Source organism: Pteropus alecto, unplaced genomic scaffold (genome assembly GCF_000325575.1).
Source record: "Pteropus alecto unplaced genomic scaffold, ASM32557v1 scaffold25, whole genome shotgun sequence".
In the NCBI taxonomy this organism is placed as follows: domain Eukaryota; kingdom Metazoa; phylum Chordata; class Mammalia; order Chiroptera; family Pteropodidae; genus Pteropus; species Pteropus alecto.
Window position 1 is genome coordinate 29,839,978 of NW_006441955.1, and position 24,847 is coordinate 29,864,824.

Sequence of the window (24,847 nt, forward strand, 5' to 3'; positions counted from 1 at the left end):
ACTACACTGCACACCCTGTACCTTTCAGTATGAACTGTTTTCCAAGAATTCATTTCATAATTCCTTCATCGGGACTTGATAGAAATAGACCCCTGGATCTCCAATAACAATTCCCACTGCCTCAGCCACCACACATGGTGAAGAAAGGCCTCCAACATAGAGGACAAAGCCTGTGAAAACACAAAAGCTCTTGTATGCCCGCTCATCGCAAATTCTACCTGTAACCCAGGACTGAGGCTGGGGGACAACAGGCCACTTACCACGGAGGAAACAAAATGAAGGGAAAACTCTTCACACCAAACATGTCTTCTTGGGGCTCCCAGTACAAAGCAAACTCCTGAGAGCTCTTCTAGCTCTGTCCTACGGCCTCTCCTCCCTTTCTTTCTTCATTTTACTCTGATCAGGCTCTTGGCTACACTAAATTTGCTCCTCTCAAGGTCACCAAAAAACTAACACTCTGCTAAACCCAGGAAGCTCATCTGACTCCATCTCTCAGGAGGTCGCCACTGCTGATACTCAGTTTCCTTCAACGGCTCCCCTCTCTTGGCTTCTAGGCCACCATATTCGTGGTTCCTGGCTATCCTTTCTGGGGTTCCTATGAGTCGTTACTCCCTGCATTCCTGACCTCCTCACACTGGTGCGCCTCGAGGCTCATGCCTTGGTTCTCTTTTCTCCTCCATGGCATGCTCACCCAGTATTTGTGGTTTAAAATACCATTTCTTACCCCAGTGACTCTCAAATATAGGTCTCCAGCCTGGACCTAAATCCTGAACCGATTCATACATCCAATTGCCTACCCAGCAACTCCACTGGGATGTCTAATAGGATCCTAAACTTAGCTTGTCCAAAACCAAACTCCTGACCTTCCTGCCAAATGTCCTCCTCTTCTGTCTTCCCCATCTTGGTAAATGACACTCCCCACTTTCCCCTCCTCCTCTCACCTTCCTTCATGCCTTACCAGTCAGCAAATCCTATCGACTCTACCTTTAAGAAACATCCAGAATCTTACCACACCTCATCACCTCCAAACTGCCCTCTGGTCCCCGCCACTACCTTCTCTCCTGAGTGCTGAAATGCCCTTGTAAGCAAGTCTCTCATTTTTACCCTTGCTCTACTATAGTATTTTCTCAAAACAGCAGCCAGAGAGATGCCATTGAAACAAAAGTCAAATCACGTCACTCTCTTATTCAAACCTTAAATGACTTCTCATCTCACTTGGAAAAAACAAAGTCCTCATGATAACTGCACAGCCCTGCATACTCTGAGTCACCCCATCCTGCTCCCTCAGCTCTGACCTCATTGCCTCAAACTCTCCCCTTGCTCACTCTCCTCCAACCACATTGGCCTCCTTCTGTTCAGGGTGCCTGTGCTTGCTGTATCTCCTGTCTAGAACACCCTTCCTCAGCACTCACAAGCTTCATGCCCTTAGCACCTTCACATCCATACTCCTACATGAAGTCATCTCCTACATGAAGGTGTCCCTCACAATCCTTTTTAAAATCGCAACCTGTATCGCTTAGCACTCTTTATCTCCCTTCTCTGCTTTCTTTTTTCCAATAAGAGTCTACCTCTTATTTTATAAATTTTATAATAAAACTTATTATAAAATTATTTTGTTTATCTCCCATCGAAATACTCATTTTGTCTTCCCCTACTAGAGTACAAGCTCCAGGGAAGTGGGGATTTATGTCTGTTCGTGTTCCTGCTGCACTCCTACTACCTAGGAAGTGCCTTGTATACAGTAGGTACTCAGGAAATATTTGCTGCATGAATGGGAATAATGGCTCGCTTGGTTCCTCTTACCTAAGACAGTCATCACCGTCTTCATTAGCTTCATGGGTGTCCTCCGGCGGCTGATGGACCCACTCGTGTGTGGGGACAAGACGTTGGTTTTCCTCTTGACATACATGTAGATTCGTAGGTACACCACAACCATGATGAAGAAGGCCACAAGGTTGGACACGGTCCAGAAAATGAGGTAACTCCTACTGTAAATGGGGGCCAGGGAAGAACAGGTAGAGATGTCACAGAGGCAATTCCAGCCCAGTGTGGGGACTGCCCCCATAAAGATGGCGATGGCCCAGATGAACAAAATGAGCAGCGTCACCCTCTTTTTGGTCAGGTTGCTGTGGACCCGCATCCTCATGATTGACATGTGCCTCTCCACGGCAATAACCAGCAAATTAGTCAGGGAGGCGGTCAAGCTCGTGTCCAGAAGCCCCTGACGGAGAAACCAGCGGTGGACAGTCAAGGTTTTTGAAACAGGGCCCGTGTTAAACATCAGGAATACATAGGCAATTCCAGCAAAGAAATCTGCAGCAGCTAGGTTAGCCAACAGGTAGTAGAAGGGGAAATGAAATTTTCTGTTTTTGATCACTGCTGCGATGACCAGAGAATTCGAAAAAAAAATAAACAGGCAGAAAAATGTTCCAACACATAAAACGATCACAAGCTTCGTTCCTGTCCAGTCATCAGCAGTGTCAGTGTTGCTCCTATTATAAAAAAAGTCCATGTGCTTATCATAGTGACACTCATTCATTGTGGAGAAGAAATGAACATCCTAGGAAGAAATTTAAAGAAACAAATATCACTCTTTGCAAAATCAATCACTAAACCAATTGCCACTGCTAAGCTTCTTGTCTGGACAGCTCCTGTCCATCTTTCAGATCTCAGTAAATGTCCCTTATTTTAAAGGACCCTAGCCCCTGACCTCCCATCACAGCATTTATCTCACATCAGTAATTGCCTGGCTGTATCCCAGACAAGGCGTAAGCTCAGCAAGTGAGAGTATGGGTCTATGTCGTTCACCATTACAACCCCAGGGCCCATTTGCCTTGGCTGTCTCATGACAGGTATTTGCTGAATGCTGGCTGAATGAATGAATGAATGATCATGGAGGAAGCAATAGGTCCAATGTTCTGAGCCCTGCAATATCCACTCTGCATGAATGCTTTCTCCTGGTGGCTTCCAGCTTATTTCTTATTTATGGGTTCTGCTCATTAATCAAAGGTTGATTGGTAACACCAGGCACGTTCTTGCCAAGATAACGGGTATTGAGTTTCTTTTCACATGACCAAATGGATTCCTCAAGAGATCAATTTTCCACCACTCTGATTGCGTTCTTGATCCTCCCTTTGCCATTTTTTGGCTTCAAGCTACAATGATGACACTCACTGTTAAGCATGTGGTGTAGGGCTGGAGACTGGCCTCAATATTCCTTCCTTACCTGTGCGTTCTCTTCCATACTCTCCTAATCCAAATTGTACCAGTGTGAATTTGTTTACTAGATTCCCCAACTCAATTACTTCAGGTCAGTTTCTTTCCCTGGGCTCTCTTCAACACAGCAGGTGCACAAAGGGTAGGCCTCCACGGCCAAAACAGATCTGGAGTTTGGGCAGATGTCCAAGGATATGAGAACATACCTGCCAAGTGAAGGCAAGTCCTCAGGACACATGTCTGAAAATAGGCCCCAAATAAGGGTATCGAGCAGATAGGGAAGACACTAATCTCGGGATAAGATCTCTTGGACCCCAAAAGTGAGGGATTGTGGCCAAGAGGGGCTGGGCAGGGGCTCTGTGCTTGGTGGGAAGATCAGGTGTTCTGCCTCACAGGGTTTTGGCCACAACCATGAAAGGTCCAATCAAAAGAGACTGGGATTGAAGCCAAGAAATCTAGCTTCTGAGGAGAATAATCAGGGGCTCCCTCACAAGGCTACAATTATCTGCTGGAGAACCAGAGACCCAGTAGGCCCAGGAACTGAGCAGTCCTCTGGTGGAAATGAAGTGGCTCTAACAGTTAACACTTAAAAGGATCTCCTCCCCCGATCCCCCCAAAACGGATCTCCCCCTTTTAAGGTTCTTACAATTCGGCAATTCAATACCACATCCAGAATCAGGATAAGCAGATCAGATATCAATTTGAAGTAGTATGAAATAGAAATATATCTTAGACAGTCTTTTTAATTTATATTTTAACGGTATAATGGTATTTTTAAATGAATTAGAAACATGCCTCATTCACACAACAGATGGAAGGTAAGAATATCACTTTATACGCTTAAAATAAACAAACTAGGAGTGGTCTCAAAAGACAAATGGTTCTAGTGCCTTTCAATTACAAGAAAGGGGACTCGATTTTAATAATGACAAAATAAAAATTACTCTCTTTCATAGACATTCACCAATATTTGATTGCCAATATCAGATAACATCATAAAACAGGCCAATATATCTACACTATATTATGATAATTTTACCAAATTAAAAATATATATATATATAATCATTTTAATAGTGTTATAATATTCCAGTATATGAATATACCACTTTACTAACTAATCCCTAAATACTGGACATTTAGGTTGCTTCCAATATTTTGCTTCTTTAAACATGGCTACATTCTTTTGCATTAATTTTTACATACTTGGCCAATTATTTCCTTAAGATTAATCCAAAGATTTCAAGTTGATGAAGTAAAAGATGTAAATTTATTTAAAAGTTTCTGATACGTAGTGCCAAACCTGTCCTTGAGACAGATTGTATTTCTAATCCTACTAGCAATATATGAGAGTTGAATAGAAAATATGAATCTAGTGAAATTCGATTTAAATATCTAAGAAGAAAATTCAGCTTTCAATAGTGTTGAAAGTATATAGAAATTCAAGACTAACAATTCAAAAATCACATGAGAAATTTTAATGATGCAATTGTGTCTTCGCTAATGAAAAATAGTGTATTTTATTTTGCTATATGCTCTAGATAGCTAAGAAAAACACATTTCCAATTTAAAATTATATTATCCTTGATTAACTCATCAGCATCATCAACATTAATATGTCAGAAAGATGTTGGAATTATAATACTACCGAAAAAACTTTAAATTTTCCTGATTTCTTTTTGAAGGGTTCTTAACATTTTAGTTTTGGTTCATAAATTTGGTTGAATTTGTAATTATATCACACCCTAAAACCTCAATGATTTTTACTTCAAAATCTTCAATTTCAAATCCCCCACCCCCCATCAAAACCAAATGGCACATTTTTAGACATGTTTTAAAAAAATTGTCCTAAGGCTGAGAAGTAGTTTTGTCTTACAAAGTTGAGGAACCATAGAAAAACCATAATTAACCAGAACATCCATCGAGCACTTCCACCTACCTCTATCACAAATTCTACTGAAATAGACAATAAGAGCAAAAAAAAAAAAAAAGTTTATGTAAGGCATTGGTGAAAAAGCATCCACAGAATAAAATATTATGCAGCCATTGAAAATCACGTTTTCCATGAAGTTGTAGTAATATGAGAAAAAGCTCATGCCATTATTTTAATTACAAATTATATATATGCATACATTTACATATTATACATACATGCAAACATAAATAAGCATGTGTATATTATGTCTATTTTTAAAAGATACAGAAAAAAGATTAAAAAATCTTTTTAAATTAGGAATGGTGGAATTGTGGATCATTTTTTTAAATTCCAGTTTTTTTCTATGTTCCACATTTTCTGTAATAAACAAATAGACTTTTAAATGCTAGTTTAAAAAATGTCTTAGCACACATTCTACTAATGTATTCTACTTGTCTTTGACAACTACAGTCTGAAAAATCAAAATTAATGTTCAAAGGAAAAGCCTCAAGGATTTGCTAATCTTCATTATTACTATTCTTACCAGCAAAGTGCACTTCAGAGTTTTCCAGTGATAATGAAAATAAAATGGTTTTCTACTTAAGACTCCATGTAACCATAAAACCTTATATGCTGACAACTAACCAAATCAGGACATCGTTTTCCCCAGTTCTCCTGTAGAACATTTCCCAGCGCAATCTCCCCAGAGCTCCAGAAATGAATAACTGGAAGTTTTGTGAATTAGTATTTTTGTTTTTTTTTCCTTTGCCGTATACTGCCAAACTTGTTGACAATCCCCAATACATATTAACTACAGATCACCGTATTTTCTTAGCTGGAAATTATCAAAAACTTTGGCAAGCTTATAACAAACGATCAATTAATCATCTCCTGACCTCTCTCAAACCTTAAAATAGATTCTGTGATCCTAGCCTTAAACATCCCCTTCACAGAGATACCGTCTGTGACTAATTCAAAGTAACCCCACACACTCGAAACTATAAAACTCCTAGAAGAAAACATAGACAGCAAATTCTTTAACATTGCTCTTAGCAATATCTTTTTGGCTATGTCTCCTAGGGTGAGAGCAACAACAAAAAAAAATAAACAAATGCAATGACATCAAACTAAAAAGTTTTTGTACAGTGAAGCAAGCCATCAATAAAATAAAAACGAGAGGAGATATTTGCATATGATATATCCAATAAGGGGCTAATATCCAAAATATATAAAGAACTCATACAACTTAACACCATAAACAAACAAACAATCCTATTTAAAAATGGGCAGAGGATCTGAATAAACATTTCTCCAAAGAGGATATATAGATGCCAACGGACACATGAAAAGATGCTCAACATCACTAATCATCAGGGAAATGCAAATTAAAACCATAATGAGATATCCCCTCACACCTGTCAGAATGGCTGCTATCAATAAATCAAAAATAAAAAGTGCTGGTGAGGAGGTAGGGAAAAGGGAACCCTCGTACACTCTTGGTAGGATTATAAATTTGTGCATCCACTATGGAAAACACTATGGAGATCTCTCAAAATTAAAAACTGAGCTGTCATACAATCTAGCAACTCCACTTCTGGGTGTTTATCCAAAGGAGACAAAAACACTAATTCGAAATGACAAATGCATCCCTATTTTCATTGCAACATAGCTAGCAATAGCCAAGATACAGAAGCAACCTAGATGTCCCACAATAGATGAATGAATAAGGAAGCTGTGTTATATATACAATGAAATACTATTCGGCAATGAAAAAAACTTACCATTTGTGACGATATAGATGGATACAGTACTAAGTGGAATAAGACAGAAATGACAAATACCATATGATTTCACTTATATGTGGAATCTAAAACAAACAAAACAAATGAATAAACAAAACAAAATAGAAACAGACCCATAGGGAATAGAGAACAAGCTCATGGTGGCCAAAGGGAAGCGGGGTGAGGATGGGAAGAAAAAAAGAAAAAGAAAGTAACCTCATAGCTCTCACTATCGGAGAGCCCTGTTTATCTTCACCAGAGCACATATCATCTGTTACATATTTTCTTTTGTGTTTATGTATTTACAGCCCATCCCCTACCACTAGACTCATCTGCTCCAGCAGAGAAGGCACTCTGCCTTTTATGCTCTCTACAGCATCAGCATTTGTGGAACAAATGAATGAATTTTCATCCTATACTATTTCTTCGCCCACTAAAATGAAAAGGTTCAGTTAAATGTCTTGCCTAACTAACAGGTCATCCACACAATATGCCAATTAGAGAACTCCCTCACTTAACTATGTGTTCTTGGGTTACTTACAATCTCCAATTCATTATTACTACTGTATTTTTAATTGCTAATTTTGAGTGATTACTTTGTGTCTACTGCTTGACTAAGCATTTTACAAGGGTCGTCTGATTTAATCGTCCCAGCAATGATGTGAATACTATTATCATAGACATTTTGCAGAGGAGGAAACTGCCCTTCTCTAAGGTCACAAAACTAGACCCTGGATTCTACTCAGACAGCTATTCTCCCAAGACAGCATGCTTGCCTACATGACACTATCTCTCCAAATACAAACAAAACATCAGACAAAGAGTCATGTTTATAATAACTATAGAATTACCAAACTAGAATGACCCAATCAAATCACATTCAAAGACTGTCTTGCATTATTATTTTTTTTTTTTTTTAAAAAGAGCAATCTAAATACCCTTTGGAGTTTTTGTTTGTTGGCTTCTTTTGTTTAATAGCTTTAAGAAGCATAGAAAAGACACTTTTCTAAAAATATGTTTTCAAATTTTATACTAGGCCACACAATACAGTCAATTTCAAGACTACTTTAACATTACTAAACTTTAATTCTGCCAAATCCCAAGCTGTTTATTTTTCTCTTTTTTTCCTTCTCTTTTATTTTATACTAAAAGTATACAGAACTTGAATAGTTCTGACCCTGAAACAAAAGATGTTAAGCTTTGGAGCTACACCACAACTTCAAACTTCAGTAATTTAAGACTTCATAAAATGTTGGTTTAGGAACTCTATATGTGGAACCCAAATGAAAACTTCATGAGCAAAGCTTTCATTTAGACGCTCCCAAACTTGATTCTCAAAAAAAAAAAAAAAAAAAAGTCCAGCCAGCTCATAATGTGGAAACAATTATGAAAATTAAGACATCTGAAAACCACTCAAGCAGCTTTTATTTCTAGCTACATCTTACAAGACAAGTTGCTGCTGGCCTTTCAGCTGGCTTTCAGTAACACTCTCCTCTTCCTCCTCGGAAGAATCAGGGTGTATCCAAACCAAGGTCACTTGGTGCTATGCATGTTTTCTTTTCCTGTTGTCCACAAATGTAGAACAGCCTTCACTTCTCTGGAAACCCCAGCCAGATGGGATTTGGAAGCTAGATTAGTTGGTACACTAACAGCCAGAAAAAGGGACCACTCCTGCAAAAAAAGCAGTCACGTTTGTTCACTAAATTCCTTTTTAATAAGGTATGTTAATGGCAAAATCAGGATGGTATGGGAGATTTAAATCCATATATTACCTCTGAGGATTTTAGCCATTAGTTTCAGGGCTAAAACTCTTCCCAGAAGCCTCTTTCCAGATATCCACAGGGCTCATTTCTACATCTTGTTCCTACTCAAATGTCACTTCATCAGAGATCCCTTCCATGACACTCTGCAAAAGCGCACCTCACCCCAACCTGCTTCACTTTTCGCTCTTTAATGATTTAGTTTTCCTCATGGCATTTCTTACTACCTGACTCTGTCTATTTGGGGTGATGGTCCATCTCCCCATGCACTGAGGATGTCAGAGGCTTTGTGTTGTTATGGTGCATCCTGTATGCTCAACACGTGGCAGGCACTCAGGATACATGCTTACATGTGCCTGCATGCACCTCAACTGTTTATCCATACTGAGCAGTTACTAGTTTCTTCTTCTGCATACTTTCTAATTTGGGTCTCGCAACTTTTTCATTTCCCCATAGACTTGGCTCCAAGCCTTGCTGGCTGAGAAGTGTGAGGAGTGGAGTTTCCCACCCTTGGTTTCGCCAGGGTAGATAAGACAGGGTGGTCTGAAGGTCAGTTCCACAATAGAGAACCTTCTCCCAGTCAATACAGACATCAGAACCTACGGCACCTCTTGGGAACATAACTTCAAAAGAGAGAGGGACTAAATGGCCAAAGCTAGAACAATTTGAGCAACAAAATAAAGTGGTATTGAATTATAACCCAAAGTAAAAAATAAACACCTATGAGTCCATACTAATATAAGTAAATGACTGAATAAAATAAATGAGAAAGAAGCAAATCTCCCATGCTGAAGAATTCCAAATAAATTACATGGCTATTGCACCCTAAAGGAAGGGAACAACTTCCACTCCTTAAGTATGGGCTGTGCACAGTGACTTCTTCCCAAAGAGAACAGTACGAAAAGATGCGGGGAGGGAGGGTCACTTTTCAGTGGAGAAACTTGACAAACACGACTTCGGCAAGATGATCAAGGTCAACATCAACAGTGATAAGTCCTGTTGCTAGCCTGTAATCTTAATAGGCTATGTGAAGAATGGAACTTTATCGTTATCTTCTTCCCCAAACCCATAACCCCAGTCTGATCATGAGAAAAACCTCAGACAAATCTCAACTGGAGACATACAAAATTCCTGACCAGTATGCCTCAAAAACTGCCAAGGTCATCAAAATAAAGGAAAATCTGAGAAACCGTCACAGATAAGAAGAAACAAAGGAGATACATCTAAATATAATGTGTCTACCAGATCCTGGAACAGAGAAGTCACATTAGGTAAAAATTAAAGAAATTTGAATGAAGTACAGATGTCAGTTAATAATAATGTATCTGAAGTGGTTCACTAATTGTAACAAATGTACCATATCAATGCAAGATATTAATAATAGAGGAAATTGTATGCAGTTGCAGAGTGCAATATGGGAACTCTATACCATCTGCTCAAATTTTCTGTAAATATAAAATGGTTCTATAAATAAATAATTTGTAAGACATTTTTAAAAGCTGGGAGAGAGGATGTTATCAATTTTAAACTGCAGTAATTTCAAAATAATTAATGTCCATATGTTTCATATGCAGCTACTTTACTCTTTGCTATGGTAAAACACACAGAGGAGTAGCAGTTTGTCTGAGATTCAATTTAAGTGAATAATGTCTATAATAGAGTACTAGGAACCTCTGATTTTCTTGGGTAAACTTGATATGTTCATTCCAGAGATGCCTTTTAAGAGTAGGGCTGTTACAAATCCACTATCCTCTCTTAATACACTAGATCATTTCTCCTAAGAAAGCTAAACTCAACTTTGCTAAAGTTTCATTACTGTTTCTTAAGAACAAATGGTAAACTCAGGCACGTGAAACTGTTCTAATCTAGATCTTCTGTTCTCTACATAGAAACAGGTCTCCACAATACGCCAAGTGCCTCTCCTTGGTAGCAAAGGTCCCAAGACAGCAGCCACACACCGGAGGGGCAGGCACTCACTAAGTACGATTGGGAAATGAGAAATTTCGTGCCTCAAGTCATCTTAGGCTCAGAGGTGGTGACACACAGGGGAAAACTGCAGCCTGAGCTCAGCAGAATAAACAGTTTATTGTGCCAGTGGATGTTTATGAGCCCTTCAGGTAGGGAGGACCGCCTGCTGTATGTCAGCTGGTTCAGCTACTGCTTTTTCTCTTTCCATAAGTGGGTGGATTTACAGGAAGCCATGGTATACACACACAGCTTCTACCCCCAGGACTTGTTTAATAAACAACTGTAATCAAGTTTATTGTTCCCTAGATGTCACTGATGACTGAAGACTATCTTAAACTTCTTGATTACACAGGAAAGCAAACTTGAAAACATACAGAACTAAACCAAACAAAAAAGGTGAGACACAGATTTTATATGATCAGCAAACTGCCTGGCTTAGTTTATCCAAATGTAATGTAAATCTTTCATTGTGTTTGCTTTCTCCATTAGATGAAATTTTCATTTCATCTAATTCATTAGGATAGGAAAGATGACCGATACATTTTGTCCTTTGACCAGCTTAAAAGTAAAAATGTTAATCTAAATATTTAAAATTAATAATATTTATATATAACTCCATATGTTCCATTATCTCACAAATAATCTTTAGACCACTGTGTGATCACATGTCAGTAGCTCTGAAGGAGCATGTCAAAATTAAAGTGTAGTCCTTCATAGCTAGAAGAGGTATTCTTGTACAGAGAACGCTGTCGCCCTGTGAAAATGTATTTTGAGAACGCGCAAAGTGCCTGCTCACAGCACATGACTTCCCATGAGAAGAAAATAAGATTTCTTTATGTGTAAAATTCACAGCAGAAAAAAGTCTTAGTCCAAACTGTTTGTCCTGACCTAACTGTGCTACTGCACAGAGTTGCTTCCCACCTCCTGTCCTGAGAAGGATATTCAACAGTCTCTTGCTCTACATGGTTTATTCTACATAGTACCCCACTGTTACCAGCAAAAGGTCAATTGTGATTGGCTGAGACCCCTCTATGCTTCTGGAGACCACACCAGTCCAGGTTAGTGCCTGGCTGAATCCCGAAACTCTATATAGCAACGAAAATCATGTTTTTAGAGCATGTGACTGCAGTGGGAAACAGTTGTTTTAATTGAGGTTTCAGAGTTAGAGTGCTGTTATTGCTAAATAAGCAAGTCAGAGAGTCCTCCCAGGCAGGAATTCTACACTTTGGTCAGGAAGCAAGTCCATCACTAAAGCAGAATGCTCACAGCCCTCCCCATCCTGCCTCACTCTCCCACCCCTGGCCAGTCTGACAGTAAAATAGCACATCTGTGTGAAGACAGCCAGGTCATGGAAATGCTTGTAAAAGGCATTTGGACTCTGTGCCTGATCTCATCTGTTGGCCCCTCTGGCTCCCCTCGCCAACCTCCTCCACGTGCTCTATGGCCTACAGGACTGCATCATCCACAGCTTTCCTCACTTTCTAGCGCCTGCCAATGGGAGGTAGAGCAAGAGATCTGGCAGAGGTAGGAGGCCGAGGCTGAGATAATGATTTCCCCTGCTCCCTCCTGGCCAGGCTGCTGTGGGCTGGCTGGGTCAGCTCCTGTCAGGCAGCCTCTCCACACAGACAGCCTTGCGTAGACAGCCTTGCCGGTTCCTTCCCTTGGGCTTTCAGGTTGCGGGGCGTTAACTGCTCTTTGCTGTTTCTAGCTCTGGGGTGCTGCACCTTCTCTTGTTGATTTGCATGAACTGTCCCCACCCAGTTACCAAGTTGCCATCCCCCTCCATCACCAGTTTGACTGAAACATGTTTCTTGTGGAACTCTTGAGTAATACAGATGCCATTTAAAGTACATTATAATACAACAGAAAAAGTATTTGCAAAGTTTTAATATGTTATGAATTTTCTGAAATTTTTTATTAAGATCTAGTACATGTTAACATTTTTTGGCTATAAATATAACAACTCTTGGAAAAGAAAAAGAGAAATAAATCATATTCCTAAGGGCACAGATCAGTAGCACAATTCTTTTGATACTCTCAATGTCCCCTTACTCATACTAGAACCCCAGTATATTTCTCTATACATAGTAAGTTATTAAAAAAGTGAGTGACTTAACCACAGGTTATAGGGCTTATATAAAACAAAAATGACTGCGTTGGATTCCAGCAGGTCCCTGCAGAGGGAGTCTACCTCAGATGTCCAGTGTAATCCGGGTCAGTTCCCATGTGTTTGTAGTCTTGTGCACCATGGAAATAAATGACTTGAGTTTGAGTATTAATTTGGGCTCAAGGATTAGCCAGGCTTGAAACAAGATACTGCAGAAAAGAAAGCAGTAGACTTTTCCTTATGATGCCTATGAGGGAGGCGAGGGGAAGAAGAATGACAGCCTGAGCCAAGGGGGCACTGTAGCCTGATATGAGGCAAAAGCAACACTGGCACAGCTACAAGGGCTGCATCCTGGTGGGCACTGCTGATCCAGCCCACTCAGCAGCCATTTCCAAGGGTAGGGCTAGCCATGGGCAATGTGAGGCAAGTGCTGCTCTCCTAGAAGCTCTGCGGTTTGCAGCCCTGGTAGAGATGTTATAAATGCAAACGATCTTCAGACCCTGGGGACATGAGGCAGACACAGACCCTGAATAGACCAAAGCTCAGGGGCTCAGAGCACGGGAAGGGGGGAATGGGAGGCCTCAGGAATAAGCTTATCCCTATTTCATCAATAGCCTCATTTGATTCTAGCATTCTTCACCTCTGTTCCTTCCAATATGCATAAAAATATGCTTGGTGAGATTGGAGGCAGTCCTTGATCTGGAACCTGTACAAATCTATACAACTGGAAATTTCACACATGCATGCATTGATTCTCCTCAAGTGGCTTTTTATTTATTAGATTCGGACTCTCTTTTAGCCACTGGGGGAGAGGAGGAATGCCCTGATTTTGCACGATAGAAGCAGTCTCTGCCTCAGTGTCAGCCTATACCACCAGACTGGGAGCTTCCTAAGGGCTAGAAGAGTTTCCTACTCATGTTTGTGCGTCTGGTACCCAATATAGAGGCATGTAGTCGATGCACAGCAAATGTTTGCTTCATGTGTTGGCTGACTGATTAGAAGTTAGCTGGCTGGAAGTAGGAGACAAAACCTGATCACACTGTATTGAATAATGCTTGGGTGATTTGGCAGTAGAAAGAAAGTACAGACTACTCCTTCAAGAAATTTAGCTGATAAATTCTTGGAACCTCTCCTATGGTATTCGACATACTTTTTATTAAATATTTATTTGTCCTAACCTCACTTCTAAATCTATTGGGTGCAGAGCTGGTATCTTTCTGCCTCCCTGTTCTTTGAAGCACAAACACAGAACCTTGCTTATAATTGGTATAAAATAAAAACGTGTCCAATTTGATCGAATAATTCCCAACTCCTGTTTCCAGTCTTTTTTCTTTGATTTCACTGTGAAAGCTGACAAATAGTTATACCCTTCTTGAAACTCCCCTACCAAGCCTCTAGCCTCTCCTGTGTCTCCTATTCTTCCATCAGTCTTGAAATGTACACACTCCTAGACTCAGTTTTCAGCCCTCTCTTTTTCTCCCTTTAAACTTTCTTCCACTAGAACTGCTATTGCTTAACTTATTTCCTCTGTGTGGATGACGACTGAATAAGCCCTGACACCTCTAAGTCCTCCCTCTCTCATGCTAAGCACCTATGTTGCCTTCAAGATAAACAAGAACAAAGTCTCTCTGCGGGAAGCATGTATGCAGGTTGGAATGCTCAATCTCCCTCAGTTCAGCTGTTAGAGATGATGAGGACACAATAAGGAACTGATGTAGGAGACTAAAATGATGTTGGCCCCACTGATCGTTTGCAGTACAGCATTAACAAACTGGCAAAGAGGTGTGACAGCGAGGCTTTATCCCGCTCACATCGGCCAGGACCTTTAGTTCTCTGTCTCCCTGGTACTTTGCTTGGGCTCAGGGTACACTATTGGGGCCTCCTTCCCTGATGCCTTACTGGGTCCTGCCTGTCGTAGTGTTTTGGGTCTGTGGAGATGCTAACTCTGCTCCAAATCTGGGTATTTGGTATCTGGACTTCCCCCTGAGAACAGTTCTCAGGGTCTTTTCATGTGAACGTCCCCTCGTCAACCTCACCACACTGCCTACCTCTGACAAAAAAGGTCCAGCATGACCCCAGACTCCATTTTCTAAGAAGTCTTGTTCTGTGTGATGTGACACTGAACTCAGAGCCATTCTTCTAACTCATTAAAAACTGTATATTGTATATTGAATATTGCCCTGCAACTTCTTTTGTGATTATTTTCTGTATCATTATTTGGCTTTATGTTCTATGGCAAAGGCTGCTAAATTGTGTTTTCCTTTTCTTATAGAGATAATAAACTCCATAGGGTGGCCACATGACTAAGTCCTTGCCAATGGAATATGAGCCTAAACGAAGTTTGCTACTCCCAGGTTAACCACCGAATATGTGTTCCTCTGTGCTCTTTCATCTTCCGGCAAGTTGGAACACAGACAGGCCTATGATCCAGCGTTGATCATTCAGACCAGGCAAAGCCCTAGAAGCATGACTCAAAGTAGTGCACAAACTAGTTTCCATCAATGATAAGTACAGAAATTGCAAATAAGCATTTAGAAATGTTTACAGCAATTTGACATTGCTGTGAAATATAAGTGTGCATGATCAGTGGAGTATAAACCAGAACTACAGGTCTTTGGCACACTGGAAATAAAGAAAATCAGTCTTTAAACAATGAGAGTTTGAGAAGCACTGTGCTTGCGAATGGCAGAGAAACAAGATGTAAGGAATTCTTTGAACCTGAACCATTCACTTCAAGATTATCAACGAGAGAAAAATAAATTCGTTTTCTTCAAGTCACTGTGTTTTGGGGCCTCTTTGTCTAAGAAACCCATAGCTCCAGGTGAAGATGCTGGAAAGAAACAGAATGTGAGCTTGTATTAGCTGTTCCTTGCAGCTCTTAGCGAGGCATTACAAAAAAGAGATGGGCTCAGGCAAGAATTGTTTGTAAGTTTGCAAGAAAAGGTAGAAAAGAATAGATGGCATCCAGAAAATGGGTGCCTTGGATGATTAGGAAAGTTAATTGCTTCTGTAACCACAAAAAGCAGAAAATAGAGGCTCACAGCTTCTCAAAGGCTTCTCAATAAGAAGTTACAGTGACCAAAGACAGGTCTACGGTCAAGATCGGAGTAAGGATGTATCTTCCCACTCAAGTCTGTGTTTTAGAGGACCTGAAGGCAAAGACCTTTAAAGAGGGGCAGAGAGGTGGGCCAAGCACGGAAGTTGGAAAATAAGACATGCTCAAGAACATGGTCCAAGACAGAATTTGGATGTGGTAACTGGCAAGTGAAATGAACTAGAAGCAAACAGACCAGAAAGAAGCCTATGAACTTTTTAAGAAATTATATTGCCATGGAAGCCTGGAAAGGCCCATTTTCATTCTCCCCTCAAGGAGCACACATTTTCCAACACGCATTTCAGATATGGCCACAGAGGGTACTGGGCAAGGAAGAACTTACCAGGGGACAGAGTCAAAGTCAGGGCCCCTGGGAGGCCTCTCCCTGAGAGCAGAAGCAGGGACCAACGACAGAATTGACTCCACAGCCAGGGCAGGGAGGTCTGAACAATGCCTGCTCAGCAGAGCTCCATCTTGTGTACGCACCTGAAGCTGCCGCACGTCTCCCATTCTTCTGAATGGTAGTTTTTGTTTTTGTTTTTGTTTTTAAATGAACTGGAGGGGAAGAAAGTGGAGCTGGAGAGGAAGAAAGTGGAGCTGGATGGAAGGCTGAGGCCTGGCCAGCGCTTACCTGAGCATAGTAGTACCCGGTCCTCCTGGGAGGCCAGCCCCGCTTCTGCCAGGCCACTCACTGCCTTCCCCTTACCAGGAAAGGGGGTTTTTAGCAAATCAGTGTCATGGAATAAAATCAAGTGTGAAGTGAAAAAAAAAAAAAAAATCCATTGTATAATGTTGTTTCTTGGTCAGAGCAAAGAAGGAAGGAAGCATTTTAGCATGAGTAATTAAAACAGAGGCTAGAGAAGGAAAGGCCAGACCTGTGGAGTGCCGGGAAACAAAACCCTTTCAAGAAAAGCATGGAGGGCTGTGATGCATAGGAGGGACTGGGTAGTGGGGGGAAAGGGGCAGACACTTTGAAGCAGTTGGTCCTGTGTCAGATGTAGGTTCATCACTTCAGCAATGATTCTAACCTGGCACACTGCTGATCTGGCCGGAGCCTTTTCCTTCTTCTCTAAAAATGGCATAATAACCACAACTACCATATAGGACTGATGAAAGGATTAAATTAAATTTATGTTGATAAAGTGCTTAGCAAGATGCATAGCACCTAGGAAGCACTCAATAAATGATAGATAGTACTTCCCAAGAAAGTTAAATAACTCAAAATGTCTTTTTAAAAAATCAGTGGAATATACAGCCAGCATTTGGGAAGTTTAACTGTTCATGTTCTAACACCTCAATTTTACAAGACCCGATGACAAAGTCATCCTATACCTACACCAAAATAACTACGGACCAGGAATTAATTTCCCCACTGCCTGAGTACAGACCCAGTGACACAGTGACTAAGCTTAAGACACTGCCTCTTCCCTCCTCTGCTGCTTGAAATGAAGCAGGGAGACAGAAGTGGAGAAAGGGGTGAGGAGAGCGCGGAGAGACGGCATGGCATGGTAGAACAGAGACTCACCAGCAGAGAAGCAGGTGAGCAGAGCAGTCAAAGAGCATGGCTCCCACGGCTAAGATCATACTCAACAGTGAAAGCTTCTCCTCTAGGATCAGGCTCAAGGCAAGAATATACACTCCGGATACTTCTATTCAACATAGTACTGGAAGTCCTAGCCAGAGCAATTAGGCAAGATAAAGATATAAAAGACATCCATACTAGAAAGGAAAAAGTAAAACTATATCTGTTCACAGATGACATAATCTTATATGTACAAAACCATAAAAGACTGCATTAAAAAACCTGTTAAAACTAATAAATGAATTCAGTAAAGTTTCAGGATACGAAATTAATATACAAAAATCAGTTCCATTTCTATACACTATCAACAATCTGAAAAGGAAATTAAGAAAATCTCATATACAACAGTATCAAAAAAATAATAATAAAACACCTAGAAATAAACTTAACCAAGGAACATAACTGTACACGGAAAAGTACAAAACATTGATGAAATAAATTTAAAAAGACACAAATAAATGAAAAGATATACTGTGTTCACGGATTGGGAGACTTAATATTGTTAAAACATCCATACTACTCAAAGTGATTTACAGGTTCAGAGCAATCCTTATCAAAATCCCAATGGCATTTTCTTTTTTTTACAGAAATATAAAAAAAAATCCTAAAATTCATGTAAAACCACAAAGGATCCCAAATAGCCAAAACAATCTTGAGAAAGAAGAACAAATTTGGAGGCCTCGCATTTCCTGATTTCAAAACACATTACAAAGCTATAGTTATCAAAACAGTATAATATTGGCATAAAGATAGACATATAGACCTATGGAACAAAATAGAGAGCCCAGAAATAAACCCATGCATATGCAGTCAACTGATCTTCAGCAGCAGTGCCAAGAATACACTGTAGGAAAGAGAAAGTCTCCTTGATGAATGGTGCAGTCAAGTGATCTTCAGCAGCAGTGCCAAGAATACACACTGTAGGAAAGAGAAAGTCTCCTTGATGAATGGTGTTGGGGAAACCAGATACCACATGCAAAAGAGCTTGGGCTCTGGAGATAGCTAGCCTGAGTCTGAAGCCTTGCTTGCCAGCAAGTTAGTTAACCTCTCTGTGCCTTAATTTCCTCATCTATAAAATGGGGCTAATAACAGTAGCATCTTCCCAAGGCTATTGGGAGATTTAAATAAGAAGGTGCTTAGAATAGCTTCTGACACTGTTAATTTCATTACTGTTATTATTGGTGGGGCCTGAGGAAAGTTACTTAATCTCATTGAGATTCGACTTCTTCTGTTGTAAAAGGGAGACTAACTTGTTAGGTTATTGAACAAAGGGAACGATAGAGCCAATATAAGGCCCTCGACCCACTTCTTGTTCTGGAGGAGTCAGACAAGTCCAATAAGAAATAGGGCAAGCTGTTCTTAAGAGGTGGGGAGGAGGGGTCCCAAAAGAGATTACCAGGGAGGGGAGACCCCAGGAGTGGGTCCCTGACATAACAACCCCAAAGCCAAGGTCTTCCCTCCTCTACCACCCTGTCCAGAATCACTAGCTGGTGTTTCTCACTACCACTGAGCTGAGCACATTTAGTCCCAGACGAGTATGTATAAGAGGAGTTTAGCCAGCTAGGTTGAAAACCTGATGTTTAACCTTCTAATTCTATTACCATACTTCATCTGGACCACTCACTCTACCTGGATCTTAGAGTAATCCATCAAAATACATTCATCGATATACCACTAATGGTTTTCAAGGTGAGTTCTCATCCCTTTTCCCATTTGCTCCCATGGTGAGATGGACAGTGTAGTGTTCTCTGTTTTACAGAGAAGAAAACTAAAACTGGGAGAGACTGATTCACTCTGAACAGCTCTCATTGTTTTGGCTCAGGGCTCTGTTCACCACACTGACCATTGGAGCCTTTTTTCAGGGGTTAATTGTATGCCCCCATGAGATGAAATATGCAGATTTGTCCTCTATAATGACATTAATGCCTTTTACAAACATTTACTGTTCTAGAAGAAATACAATATGATTATGGCAAATGTCAATAAAAATTTGTAAGTGTATCTCTACTTAGAATCTTTGACAAGAATTTATGGGGAAAAGCCCATATAATCAAATGAAAATGACAAAATAAAACTCGAAATACATGATAGAAAATAGCAATGATTACTCAGTTTGCCTGTTTCAGAGAACCTGATTTACTTCTAATGCATTAAATGATGCAACTTAAGAAACACCTTCTTCTAAGGTATTTTACTTTTCCCATAATCAGAGTCTACCCATTGAACTAGGCCACAGACTTCAATTATCTGCCTATAAGAAATTAGACTGAAAATTAACTGAGAAATGCTAGTAATAACCTAGCTGCAATCCACAGAAATTTAACCTTGCTGACATTCCTTTTCCTTTCTCTCCGTTGGGTGTTTATGGAATTTGCATATGTGGAGAGTGATATAAATGTAATGGGCAAGTCCCACTAGTCCCATTACAATGGATTCTACCCAACCACTGATGCCTCTCATCACTGTCCAGTTAACATTTCCCCACTGTTCACTACATGCAGGAGAAAGACAGATGCACAAAAACATGTATAAAGATGTAAAATGCACTCAGGAAGCTCATAATATAGAGCAGCTGGCACTCAGTCAGGATTAATCCTCCACTCTCCCTAGGGACATCTCCCAACATCTGGAGATATTTGTAGTACACATAACTGGAGGGTGCTACTGGCGTGTAGTGGGTAGGGGCCAGAGATGCTGCTACACGGTACATGCACAGGGCAGGCCCACAACACAGAATTATCCCGCCCAAATGTCAGTGGTGCCGAGGGCAAGAAACCCTGATCTAAAGGGTAAGATGAGACAAAGAAGTACAATACGAGGTTGAGTATGGCATGAGCTATACTAGAAACAAAAGTGAAGTGCTATCAGATTGACAACATTTAAAGGGTGAACAAAATTCAGTGTTGGCAAGGGTACAGAGAAAAATGGCACCTTCATAACATGTTGGTGAGAATGTTAATTGGTACAACTCTTTGGGAGGGCAATTTGGCAATATGTATTAAAAAACTTTGAAAATGTATATACTATGTCTCTCTTCGCTTTCTTTCCATTCCCATTTTCTCTCTTCCTTCACCTTCTTTTTTCTTCCCTTCCCAGAACTGAGGGATATGCATGTGACTGAGAATGCAATATGATGAGAGGGAGTTTGAGGAGTTTCATTGAGGCGTGGGCTGTGGTTGGGAAGCCACACGGAGTAGTGCGCTAAAGGGACTGGAGGATGATAATGAAGCTGCAAAGACACAGGGCCCAGCAGAACTGGCAGCCAAGAACAAGAAGCAATGGGAAGGGAAATGGGAACAGAAGAGACAAGATAGCCTTTGTGGTTGGGGGATGGGTTTTGAGCAAATAAATAAAAATATTAAAAATAATAGGAGTCAATTTTCTACCTGCCAGAGAAGATATGTATAAAGATATAAAGGGAAAAGAATAGAATGATCCCTGGGTACTGGATTTAAAATACATGGCCTAATTTATAAATGTACATGTTTACATACATATATACATATATTTCCTAACTCTGTCTTCTCAGAGATCTAAAGCAATGACACCCCAATAACAAGGGGTACATCGACCTTCCATATTGATTTCTAAATGCCATTCTCTACCTAAAGAGAGAACTAAGTAAGTCGGGGAAAGTACAAGAAGAACTTGGATGCCAGAAATAAAGTCAAAAGGACACAGGAACCAGCTCAAAGGGACTACCACTGGCCAAACTGAGGACAATTTGAGCAGCAAAATAGCAAGAGTAACAGATTCCAACATATTGAATACAAAAGGAATCTATGAATGCTTCCTAATATAAATTAATAAATTCGTGAGGGAGAAAAAAAAATTCTTTGTCACAGTAGAATGCCAATTAATCAATGTAGGAGTGATAGAAATAAAAAATCACCATTTGGCAGCTTTCATAGAGGTGGCTGATTCAGGCAGATGTCATCGATAAACACTAAGGCTGGAGGTGAAGGTTTAATAAGAAACAGTCTATGAGCATCACCTCAGAATACTCTCCCCAAAACACCAATAAATTTAAAAAGGAAAAATGATAAATTTAAGGTGAGACGATCTGGTAGACACCAACATAGGCAGGTGATCAAGGCCACTATTCCAGGGGTGGGACGGGTTGACATTTTATATCATGTAACATGATGCACTGAGAAGAGCAGAGTATGACCTGAGTCTGGTTCTAAAGAAACAAATACCTGCTAGGCTCCAGTTGAGTCATCCTACAGAATGTAAGACCTGTACAACTACAAGGACTTTAGGAACAGGGAAAGTCTGAGGAACTATTCCAGAAGAGACAGCAAATAAATTTAACATGAATCCTAGATCACATAGGAAAGATATTTGGGGGATAACTGATGAAACATGAACGGGCTCTGTGGACTGGACCGTAGTGTTGTACCAATGCCAGCTTCCTGGTTTTGTAGTGCAATGATTAATTTTATGTGCCAGCTTGGTTGCGTTAAGGGATGCCCAGATAGCTGGTAAAACATTAGCTGGGTATGTCTATGAGGGTGTTTCTAGATGAGATTAGCATCTGAATCGGGAGACTGAGTAAAGATCACCCTCACCAATGTGGATGGGAAACATGATATACTGAGAACCTGAACAGAACAAAAAGGCAGAAGAAGGGTGAATGTGCCATGTTGCTTGAGCTGGGACATAACACCTTCTGCCCTTGGACATCAGTGCTCCTAATTCTCATTCCTTCAGACTCGGACTAAACTACATTACTAGCTTCCCTGGTTCTCCAGCTTGCAGACTGTGAGACTTCTTGGCCTCCATGGTCACATGAGCCAATTCCTATAATAAATCTCCTCAAATATACCTATATAGACATAACCTATTGGTTCTGTTTCTTTGGAGGACCTGACTGATCCAAATGCCATGGGGATATACAAAAATATTATACTTATCTTCTCTTTACTAGATCCACGTGACAATTTAGTCCAGGAAAAAGGCTCCATTTAAAGGACTGCCCTGTGAAAAATCAACCAGGGAAGGAGGCAAATGATAAAATGATAAAAATTCCTTGCTTTGGTCTTCAATAACTAGTTATTCCCAAAGACTCTGAGCCTTAAACTTTGGGTTTCTAGCTCTCCTTGGGGAGTAAATGCCTCTGAATGGCTCCATAGCCCACCTATGACTTACCTGGTCTGAGTTAATCTTGGGGCAGCTCCAGAATTTCTGTAGAGGAGGGGCTTTGGGGCAGCCTAGGTAAAGGGAGACCTTAGGGTGTTTGCCTTAAAGCTGCATTTACAAAGCAAGCATACCATTTTTATTTAGATTGTATGTTTGTATGGAGGGCCTTTGGGAAAATTGGTGGTGCTTATGGAAAGGCCTAAGTGCCCTCCAACCTAGCCCTGCCACCTGCCAAACTATCCCTTGATGATACCACTGAGTTTGCACATGGCTGAGTCAAGGCCAGGTCTAGTAAAACCTACAGCCTAACGTCCCAGGGAACAATGAAGACATAGGACTAGCTGATGAGTAACTAGGCGGGGTTGGGGGAGGGGGGCAGGCTGTGCTGGGTGGGTTGTTTTCCAGAGTGACACCCAGTCTGGCCCAGTCAGAGGTATATGAATGATTCACATCTGAGGAGAGGCAAGGTCCATGGGGGAAGGATGTGTCAGGGTCACAGGCAAGGGAGGAGTTCAATGCAGTAGACAGATAAGACAAAAGGCTAGGGGTCAAGTGCTGCAGAGGCCAGGCCAAGAGATGAAGAGGAATAAGGAGGAGGATATCAGCCTGGAGAGTGAGGAGGGGTTGGGTACAACCCAGGAAGTCAGAACCTTCTTTTCACTGGGTACTACTCACCTGGCTCACCAGGAAGGTCAGGCAGACAGCAACACACATCTTTCAGACTGAATGAAACAATTAGCTTAATTGCTTAAGGAAAGGGGATGCTTTGTGTCAGTTTAGTGCTCTGTGAGTGAAACTTAGAGACCCAAGTTAACAAGAAGGCACAGGGCAGTGAGGATGGCACAGAGCACCCAACTTCAATGTCTAGGGATTGCCATCACCACTCACCTCCGACACATTGGCTGGTTAGCTCTTTGTTTTTGTCCACTAAGAACTGGAATGAGCGGACAGTATGGGTAATTCTAAGGGAGAATTAAAGCTTCTTTAGAACTTTGCCCTGTGCCTTGGATCCTGCAGCGTTAGGTAATCTCATACTGAAACATCTTTCTCTCCTATTCCCCACGAAGCAATTTCTCAACCTTTGGCAGGATTTCCTCCTTGAAGTCTCATTTGATATCAGAGAACAGGAGCGAGGGGTGTGGAGGGACTGCAGCAATGTCCACTTAGCACACCCAATAGCCACATGGAGATCCGACCACCCCATACAGCCTGCCTGGGGTGCCCCACATCTGGAGGCCCTGCTTCTTTAATTCCAGTGTTTACATACGGAATTAAATTTCACAAATATGACTTAATGGGACCCAACAACAAACTACACAGGTAGGTAGAAAAGGAATTACTATCCCCATTGCGCAAATAAGAAAACCGATTCAAAGATGACAAGTGATTTATTCAAAGTCACAAGAACTCACAAAAGTGGGACTGGGATTAGAACCCAGGCCTCTGTATTCTAACTGCCTCTCTAACCCAGCATTGGAAAAGTATAAACTCTTGGGGCTTCTGAAGACCTCCCCACTCCTCACCTGCACCTCTCCTACCTATGGCAAGGCGAAGTTCCATGGGACTCCTCCACACACAAACAGAATCCAGGACAAGGGACCAAGGATCAGCAAAGCCAGAGAGGAGGTGGCTCAGTACCTGCAGGAGAGATGATGGAGGGAGGAGCAAAAGGGCCATGGCCAGGAAGGGAGTACGCAAGTAAGAAAAGTGTGCGGAACATCTCCAAGTCACCTACAGCTTGGGTGGGACTCTCTTTCCACTCTCTCCTGAACAATGTACATTGGTGCCCATGTTACCAGAAATGTCAATGCTTTAATGTTTATCTAGAAAGAAGTGAAGGCAACTGGCATTTAAGGAGTACTTCCTGTATATCAGAGTCCTTGCTAAGTGCTTTTCTCTTTTAATCTTGAGAGGTGGATATAATCTTCATTTTTGCAGACAAGGAAATGAGGGCTTAGAGAGGCACAGCAATGTACCCGAGGTCACAAAGCCTGGCCAGGAACAAAGGCTGGTCTGACAGTAAAGCCCTCCTTTTCTCCTATACCACATTCATAATGCCTTGGGCCTGGGCTCTGCCATTTAGAAGCTTGCAATCAGACTTAACCACTCTGTTGGGTATAATCACAGGCCAGAAAGCATTTTGAACTAATGTATACTCCCAGGAGCATGGCTAATGGGTAATTTGAGTTATAGTAATTCCCATTTGAGTTATAGTGATCCTCCTTGCCTCAGCCCAAAGAAATAAGAGGTTGGGCTTAAGTTATAGTGGATTTCTGCTTCTC

The 24,847-nt window shown here is 41.0% G+C and overlaps 1 protein-coding gene across 2 annotated transcripts in view; it reads right to left on the bottom strand.

The window, feature by feature from the left end:
• LPAR3 (lysophosphatidic acid receptor 3) overlaps positions 1 to 24,847 on the bottom strand; it is a 74,216-nt gene that overhangs the window by 47,338 nt on the left and 2,031 nt on the right. Inside the window, exons 1-2 of one of the 2 annotated variants that reach the window (XM_025052114.1) lie at positions 24,104 to 24,203; positions 1,804 to 2,560 (exon numbers count right to left, since the gene is read on the bottom strand). In XM_025052114.1, the coding sequence (XP_024907882.1) occupies positions 1,804 to 2,539 (736 nt within the window). In that variant the 5' untranslated portion in view covers positions 2,540 to 2,560; positions 24,104 to 24,203. Of the gene's footprint in view, positions 1 to 1,803; positions 2,561 to 24,103; positions 24,204 to 24,847 lie in introns of those variants that run through there. The other variant, XM_006919367.2, reaches the window with a different exon arrangement.